This window comes from Petaurus breviceps, unplaced genomic scaffold (genome assembly GCF_028583685.1).
Source record: "Petaurus breviceps papuanus isolate PSGF00001 unplaced genomic scaffold, PetGlider_PUasm1.0 37, whole genome shotgun sequence".
NCBI lineage: Eukaryota > Metazoa > Chordata > Mammalia > Diprotodontia > Petauridae > Petaurus > Petaurus breviceps.
In genome coordinates, this window is record NW_027186296.1 from 93,368,728 (window position 1) to 93,378,224 (window position 9,497).

The 9,497-nt window shown below is 38.1% G+C and overlaps 1 protein-coding gene across 1 annotated transcript in view; it reads right to left on the reverse strand.

The window, feature by feature from the left end:
- Window positions 1-523: 523 nt before the first annotated feature.
- The window catches only part of HSPA12A (heat shock protein family A (Hsp70) member 12A), a 98,699-nt gene continuing 89,725 nt past the window's right edge, over window positions 524-9,497 (reverse strand). The window contains exons 10-12 of the mRNA XM_069099037.1: window positions 8,778-9,036; window positions 7,109-7,212; window positions 524-4,832 (exon numbers count right to left, since the gene is read on the reverse strand). Of these exons, the coding sequence (XP_068955138.1) occupies window positions 4,195-4,832; window positions 7,109-7,212; window positions 8,778-9,036 (1,001 nt within the window). The 3' untranslated portion in view covers window positions 524-4,194. The remainder of the gene's footprint in view (window positions 4,833-7,108; window positions 7,213-8,777; window positions 9,037-9,497) is intronic.

A 9,497-nucleotide genomic window follows, 5' to 3' on the forward strand; every position in this document is an offset into this window, starting at 1 on the left:
CAAGCCCAGCACCCCATCCACTGTACCATCTAGCTGCGGCCTTAAAGCAAGAAAAGCCTTTAATGAAATATCTTTGTCTATCTTGAATGCAGTAGAATAAGTAGTGAAGTCAATTCTGTATTGTTCTAAAAGCTTAAAATTTATGTCAGTGTTTAAAAAAAAACAACCTAACCCAGTCATATTCTCCAACTCCTGTTTTCTAGGTCATTGGTAACTATATAAACAGCAATGTAGCACAATGGACCTGGAATCATGAAGACCTAAGTTTGAATCCTGCCTCAGATACTTAAACCAGCTGTGTGACCCTGGGCAAGTCACTTAACCTCAGTCTGCTTTAGTTTTCTCATCTGTAAAATGAGGATAATAATAGCACTTTCCTCTCAGGGTGATTGTAAAGATAAAACGCGATATTTGTAAAGCATTTTGCAAACTATATAAATGTTACTTATTATTGATATTATTATTAATTTGACTTTAGAACCCCTGGAAACCGGCAATAAATACACATTTGGCACATACAAACTCAAGAGCTTTACTTTGCTTTATTAGACACCTGTGAAGACATAGGAGTTTGCAGATACAGTCCTGACAAGTTGTGTGAGCTGCTGCCAAGCGAGATTCACATTTCCCTTGTGAAGAGGTGAAGGACCACAATGAGTGATATTTCATTATATTGTTTAGTACTCCAAGCAGGTGAGTAGTCTAACATTATGCTCAACAACTCTTTCTACCAGTCATCTGCTTAAGCCACTTTTAGCATGAATATACAGTGTATTACAGCCACTGAGTCTTTGCAGTGTGAAGTCCAATCTTCCCATATAAACATTACTGACTTCAGTTTATATTGATATATACCATTCCTTGACATATTGACAATAAGCAGCCTAATCTGGACCTGGACCCTTAACAGCTCAACTTGCCCTAAACAGTGAAGGGATAGGGGTTATTTTGTAGTCTTTCTCAGTCATCACTCTGCAAAGTTCACTTGAACATTTTATGCCAACTTCCACTCAAGCTGAAACATATCTTATTATTTCCTATCAATGTTATTTGTTGTTCATCCAGCAACATTAATTCATGCTTGGTGTGTGCGAAGTGGGGAAGTTGCAAAGAAAATTCTACAATTCCTGCCTTCAAGATACTTATGATTCAATTACCCAGATGACAGTCAGTGGGGTGATTCAGTAAAGTGGGTCAAGAAGACATTGTCTTTTTCAAAACTCTCTATAAGATCTGAACATGTATCATTAAAGTAGTGTGATCTAATTCTAGGAAATTTCAATATGATTCTTTTTAAAAAGCCACTAGATATATGAGAATTCTTAATAAATTTGTCTAATTGGGCTGCATTTCCAGAGTCCAGTAGAATTTCCAGTCCCATTCAATCACATCTGCCCACACTATAATTTCATGGGGTTTGTGATCTAGTCTACCTGGCCTAAAGAGACATATTTTGAATGCAAGGTAGGAGAATTTTGACAATAGGAAAAGGAGAAAGGTCTGGATAGAGGGAAAGACCCTTCAAAGGCAATCCTACTTTTGAATAATCTATTCACACTTTAAAATGAAGAAAAGATGGAGTAATCCATCCTTTTTTCCCTTCCTTTAAATGCTGACACACTGAAAATGCCACTTGTATGGACTTAATTTTTACTTTTTCACCCAATAAGCCAGGGCTTCAAGAATCATCAAAGTTTCCTCCAGGAAACAAGGATCCGAAAAATCAGCCTTATTTTATATGTAAAGTCAGGCTGCCTACAGACATCAGAATGTTAAACTTTCAAGTATGTGACAGAAGTAGTCATCTATGATTAGCCTTCCTTCTTTTAAAAGCAAATATTGAAGGGTTTGAAAGAATGCAGACTGCCGCTGTCTCTGACCTGGGTGCTGATAGCTGATGGGGACAATTTATTCACAACAACATTTAGCCCGAGCCATCTATCTCCATTCCTTTGGTCAGCCTTCCTTCCATAAATATTGCATTGCTTGCTGTTTTTAAAAGCCTGTCATTAACTAGAATGATTGAAATGATATCAGTAACAATTCGGAGTGGAATGCATTCAACAAAAAGCAAAGAGAATTTTTTTATACAAGAAAAAAGCCTTGTAGAAATAAAGGTTCTGTACATTATTCAAATATTGTATGTACATAAAATTATATTGTTTATGACTAAATTGCAAAGTCTTCCTTATTTGTAAACTCTGGTTGGTAACACCAAAGGAAAACCTGTAATATTTAGCTTTTTAAGCATAGCAGGCAGAAAGAAGTAGAATGCTAGAAAGCATACCTCTATAATTGTACAAGAAATCTGTATGCCAAGTTATGTGACTAGCATTCTTGATTTATTCCTAGTATTTAATATTTCACATTCTATGAGGGAATTCTACAAAGAGATGTTAAAGTGAAAACAAGGGCAAAATGTAAAATGTTCAATGAAATTTTGAAATGTCGTTTAGAAGATCTATTAGCCATGATAATGGGTTTGTAGTTCTAACTTGCATTTAAATAAAAGTTTGTATTCATTCATGAAACCCCCAGCAGCTTTAAAGCTTAATGAATTCCATCAGGTAGAAAATACAGCTTTGAAAAGTCTGATGAATTGTGAGCCAGGTTCATACAATCAATCATTTTGGAGATCTGGTCCTGGATTTTGCATGAGGGTGCTTTTGGAGAAATCATGAAGGAACATGTTAACTTTTAAAAAATAATAAATCAGTAATATACAAGGCAGATAGTTACTAAACTGTCATGTGTCTTTGTCCCTAATACTTTTCCTTCCTTTACTGTGTATACTAAGATTAAGGTAAGGTGGAAACTCAAACAAGGAAGAGGTCTGGTCCCAGAAAGTCGTCATCAGTCACAACATTTTTTTAATTAAATCTTGGACCCCCTGTTTCTAAGAGCTTTTACCCTCTGCAGAAAAAGAGTCCCAGGGGCCTATTCTATAAAGCACCTTTGTGTTCAGTCTGCCATTTAATCCATCATGTATTTATTGGGAAAGCCCCCTTCAGTAAGGTAGAAAAACATTTTGAACTAAAGAATTTGATGACACATTTCAAAGGATGGCTTCAGTTCTTTCACTCCACTCACTATGCACTGATTTTATTCCTTCTCTAAATGGGAAAAGGAATGGCCAATACTACTTCATGGGGAAGTCTGGCCCTAGATTTTCTGGCCCTTATTTTTTATCAGGTATTACAAAATTCAGAAGTACTAGGCTTAATTAATCCTGTGAAACACCATAAGCATCTTCTAGTGAAATTAATTAGGGCTCTAATATGACCTACTTAACATCAATATTTGACTTGCATATGTCAGAGGTTCCAGTAACTCACTTGTCTTCTCTGGATTATGTTTGGGCAGATCAGCATAATACTTTGGGCAGATTAGCAGCTTGATCCATTTGTATAAAAGGAAGCATTGTCTACTGAATTATTATAGGGCTTAACACCAGGTCTCCCTCTACCTATGCTATTACTGGATTAGCAGAGCCCACACCATACAGTTTGTTAAAGTTTTTTTGTTCACTTTAAATTTAAAATCTTGTGTTGAACCTGTAAAGCCAGTGCACAGTATAGGCAGTCTTCTCTTACTGGTTATGAAACACTCCAGGCTTCCAATTAAGCACCACTTGAAAAACATGATGACAAAGAAAGAGAATACCTACAGACTTGTAGTTCTTTTTATATTGACCTTCAAAATTTTTTTTTAAAAAAAATCACAAATATTTATGATAAAAGAAGTCAACGAGTGTCCCTTGGGCTCTGGGATCTCATTAAATCTAAAAATACTGTAATAAAAGTGCTCTAGTTCTGCTTAACTGAGATCTGTTAAAGACAAACCAATGCTGCAAAAAAATTTTTTTCCATTGTCTGAAGGAGTATTTGACCACTTCTGTGTATTTGAGAACCAGCTGCCCTTCTCTATCCCTGAATTTGTTCATTTCTGTAGATCATACCTTATTTCTGACAATGTTATGGTGCCAGAATCTCTACTAAAACATATCTCAACCCACCCCTCCAAATCCCCAGTGTTTTTAGGTTCTATGTGTTCTCATCTATCCTGCTGAAATTCAAGTGGGTGTGATGGCAAGTGTGAAAAGGAAAGGATGGAGCCTTCAAAACCAAAGCATTGCAGGTAAGTGAGTTGAGGTGGGGGAGGGGAATATGGGAAATGGAAGGGATGGAAGGTGAGTTAGTAATTTAAGAAATCTATCCCTGCTTTGACACTCTTAGAGGTGGGAATATCAATGGCCATGGCTTTGATCTCAGTGTCCCCAAATTGCATGAATGTTTGGATCTCCCTCCGAGTGGGCAGTGGGGTATCATCAGTCCCCGTGAGATCCAGACGGAGGGTGCCACACTTCTTCACTCCCGGATCTGTGATGAAGTTGACGTTGTCTTGTTCAGCACTGTAGATGTTGATCACGATGAGCATCTGGGAGGGTTTGGCAGGGGTATAGCTACGCTTCACTGTTTCTCCCAAGGCGACAGACTGGTCTGCTGAAATGAATTTATCGAAGACATCGGTGCACCATCGCGTGCCATCTTTGACTAGCAATTTGTCTGGTGGGTGCTTCCCTTCCACGTACCGGTTCAGGACTCCTACCCCGTAGGTCAGAGGTGAGCGTCGCACCTTAATAACAGCAGGGTCCAGCCCGAAAAGGACTGCTCCTTTGAGGATAGTGAGACCCACGTCCTGAGGAATGATGATTCGGCACTTGTTCCCAAAGGCGGACTGCACTGCCTGCTGCAGGAGAGGGGCCTCTGCAAAGCCACCCACCAGGAAGAGGAATTTGACATCTGTCACCTCCGGCTTCTCAAACAGGTCCCCTGAAAGGACAAAACCACAGTGTGTTTGTTCAAGGACAGATAACATCCGCAAGGTGAAACATATCAGGGGGTCCACCTGAATACTGGGAAACTTCATCTCATAGAACACATAACAGCTATCAAAACACACACACACACAAATTAGAGTTAGGGAAAAGTCTCACCTCCAAAATAATTTTCAAGAAATAAGCTCAGTCTTCAGAAGACAGACCTCTCTGACAGAGAGGTGATGGATTCATCACCATCACCATCATCATCATCAGAGACAAGCATTTTTGAAGATGACAAATATGCAGATTTCTTTTGTTTGATTATGTATATTTGCTAACAAGGACTGGGTTTTCCTTTTTCATTTTGGGGAAAGAGGGCAATAATGATACTTTTGCAAAAAAAAAAAAAAGCAGGCCATTGAAATGTTTTTGAAAATTCAGCCATTTAATAAACATTGATTAAATGCCAACTATGTGAAAGGAACAGTGCCGAGCACTTGGGGATACAAAAAAAAGGCAAAAGATAGCCCCTGCCCTCATGGAGTTTACAATCTAATAGTAGAAATAACATGCAAATAAATATGTACAAAGCAAGCTATCTCCAGGGTACATATAAATAATTAACAGAGGGAAGGCACTAGAATTAAGAGGAGTTGGGGAATTCTTCCTGCAGAAGGTGAGAATTTAGTTGGGACTTAAAGGAAGGTAGGGAGAACAGAAGTAAAAAAGGAAACACAGACAAGCCAGAGAGCTTTGAAAGTAATATGATAAAAAAAAAAAAGTAACATAGAATTGTATACTTTTAAAGAAATGAGTATACATAATAATGCTCTTTGGTTTCACATATAATCTGTTCTACTTTGTATATGGAAATGATCTTTTTTTTTTAGTACTTATTACATTTGGGAATGGAACAAATTTTTTAAAAAGTAAAGAAATATGGTCAAAGGTCTTTATTGCCTATTGTATAAAGTTCAAACTCCTCTGTTAGGCATTAAAGGCTCTCCTCAATCTTTACCTTTCTAGCTAGGTGGCAAAGTGGTTAGAGTGCCAGGCCTCCAGTTATAAAGACTTGAGTTCAAATCTAGCCTTGGATACTTACTGTGAGGCCCTAGGCAAATCACTTAATCCTGGTTTGCCCCACTTTTCTTATCTGTAAAATGGGGATAATATAATAGCATCTATCTCCCAGGGTTGCTGGGAAGATCAAATGAGATAATACTTATAACACTGTTAGCTCACTGCCTGGTATAATGTAAGTGCTTAATAAATGCTTGTTGCCTTCTTCCCTCCCCCCATGACAATAAAATTGCAAGCCGGGTCCCTATAGACAGCCAGGCAGTGAGGATACAACAGCCCCTTATGGAGGGGAATATGGAGGGAGAGGGAGGAGGACAACTGGGGTGTGTGGAGATGAACCCATCACCTCTGCCCTCAAGGACTTCACAATCTAGGATGGGAATGAGATATGTACACAAATATAATTCGAGTTAAAAGATAATTAACTTCCAGGGAGAGGTGCACTGAATACTGTGGCCTGACAGATCTGAGAAAGGACAGTTCACTGAGAGCTTGGGAAATCAAGGAAGGCATGGAAGAAACCAGGCCTGGAAGAAGAGTGAAGGGACGGAGTGCCTGTTTTCTCTCTTTATCAAGAATTCTCTTTCTAATGGATTATAAGGACCTAATAATCACTCACATTTTCCTGGTACTTCAAAGATTGCCACAGTTTTGTTTTGTTTTTTACTTAAAATACACTTAGAATATAGATAGTAAAAGAATTACAAATGAGGAAACTGATTCAATGGCTTGCCTATGATCTCACAGTTAAGTTTCTGATGTGAGATTTGAACAAAGGTTTCCAAATTTATTATATGCCACACCACCTGCAATTCTGCCAAACTGACCCTTTTGCTATTCCTCACATGCTATTCCGCACACATTGCTTAATTCTTTGTCTTTGCATAGACTGTCCCCATATGTAAAAAATGTACTCTCTGCTCATTTCTGCCTCTTAGAATTCCTACCCTCCTTTAAATCCCAGCTCAAGTGCAAGGCCTTTTCTTATCCAGATACTAATAAGGTTCTGAATCTGAACTCAGGTCTTCCTCAGCTTGAGTTCTATCCATTGTAACATTTTGCCTCACACTACACCTATACTATGAATCTCCCAAAGATCCAATATACTGCTTATCTCTAACTGGGATGGTTGGTTTTAATGGACAGGGCAAAAACCAGTCTATTTCCAGTTGTGCTGAATAACTGATTCTCTACTATGTTACTTACGGAGATGATCGATGATATTGTCAATTGTTGGCTTAAAAAGGGCATTCATTGCATCTGGGCTCATCCTTAGCATTCCTTGGGATGACCATTTCACAAAATCTACACTGTAGCAACATCATACATAACAAGAATGAAATCAGAAATGTGTATACTACATACAATAATTTATATTTCTATAACATTTTTTGTACATCATCTTGAGCCTCACAACTCTGCAGCACAAAGATATATACACACATGTGTGTGTATATATTATATATGTGATGTGTGTGTAACATATATAACACACACATGTATGCATGCATATATGTATGTGTACATACATACACACACATATATAGATCTCACATCCATATATCACCCAAAAGATATTTTCCTTCATTTCTTTCTTAATCAAGGTACTATATGACAAGACCAAAATAGGCACTATTCTTATTTCATAGTTCAAAGGAATCAACTACACTGAATTCCTTGCCACACTCAAGCAAAGTGTCCTTGCTAATCTGTTCCTGAGTCTCAAGACATTAGGAATATTCCTGGGCCTCCCAACCCTGTCTTCCCTCTTGTTCTAAACTAAACTTGTAATTGAGAGCTCCACATAGAAACCTACCATAGGTCACCATCAATTACTCTGGGAGAATAATATAACGGTTTCTTAGACATAGTTGGTGGCAAACAGAATCAAACATAAGATATGTCCCAGTCAGTGGGGAATGTATTTAGGCATACTACCTAATAATAACACCTTTCATTTCTATAACTGTCTAATGATTACAAAACATGTCCCTAACAACTTTAATCACTACGTGAGGTAGACAATCTATCTACCACTGGACCAGTAAATGAGAGCCTTGAAAAATCACAGATTTCAGAGACAAATAGGGCTTTAACAGCCATCTAGGTCAACACATGCATGAAAGGAATCCTCACTCAAACATATGCCTGATATAATGGTAATATAGCCTCTGCTTGAAGGCCTTCAAGGAGGGGAGAACATAGCACCTCTTAAGGTGCATTCTATTTTTAGACAGCTCTAATTGTTAGAACATTTCCCCTAACATCAAGCCCAATAGGTCTTTTTGCAATTTCCACTCACTGTTTCTGATTTGCCCTCAAGGGCCTATCAAGTTTACAAATTAGAGAGCAAGTCTAAAAACAACAGAGTGAAATCTGGCTTGCTTGTTCCTTTTCAGTTAGGTTTTTTAAAAATCAAGGTAAGTTCACCCTGTACCACTGGACCCCTTCTCCTCTATCCTTCCACCTGCCTATTATTAATATACTCAGAAATCTCTAGGAAATAGAAGCTCTCACAAAAGCCTACCAGGTTTTTGGAAGGAAACTGCCTGAATTTTCTTCCAGAAACAGTGGTTTCTTGCCCTTGGGGAAGCCTTGGTCCAGCAAGGACATAGTTCAGTTTAGAGGAAAAATGTGGCCAAGTCAGACAGGTGATAGGAGATAACATCTGTGCATCATCCTGAAGTACTTCCTTGTTTTTTCCATTCCCTGACTTACTCATTTAAAAAGAGTAGTTTACCTCTATTTCCACCATGAGTCTTCTAAGTCTATGGTAGAATATACCCCACCTCACTCCCCTGTCTAATTCTGAATGGTCATTCAGTAAAGCACCAGATGACTAACTTACTCATCTGTCTAGAAAGAATTTACTTACTTGCTTTTTCTCAAGGCATGTTCCACACTGTGACCTCGAAACTTCTTATAGTAGTCAATAAAGGAGAAGGGCAAGTTGATATTTAGGGGATTGGTTCTATCAGGGGCAGCAGCCCGTTTGCGGGACTCAAAAGCGATCATTAGGTCTACCCAGGCTGCTGGACGTTTAATTTTAAATTGTTCGATAAAATCTTCTCCAAATATTTTACACAGAAGTTTTTCAAATTCATAATCCACTCCCAAGGAACCATATGGTCCACCTAGGTAAAAAAAAAAAATTTTTTTAAATGACCACATAGAGATTAGTTAGCAAATAATAAACTGTGTAGGCCTTTCGTTTCAGCATTTCTCAGTCAGAGACATGACTGTCAAGGTGTTGCTCTAGAAAATCATAATTTACAGGACTCTGGATAGGTAAGCAGTTCTAACTTCGGTTCAGTTTTTAAACAAAGCTAGAAGCTCCTTTAATAAGCAAGTTATAATGCCATCCTTTAGCTCCTAAAATGGTCTGAGGTCTCTTTCAATTCTAAAATTCTAAGACTGTGATTTTAAAAGATCAGGGACAATTTTAAAAATATTCTTTTTTTTTTTTAAAGCAATTGGGGTTAAGTAACTTGCTCAAGGTTACACGGCCAGTTATTATTTCTGGGTATGGTGCTGAGTGTCTGAGCCCGGATTTGATCCAGGTCATCCCGACACTGGAGCCGGTGCTCTTACCCAC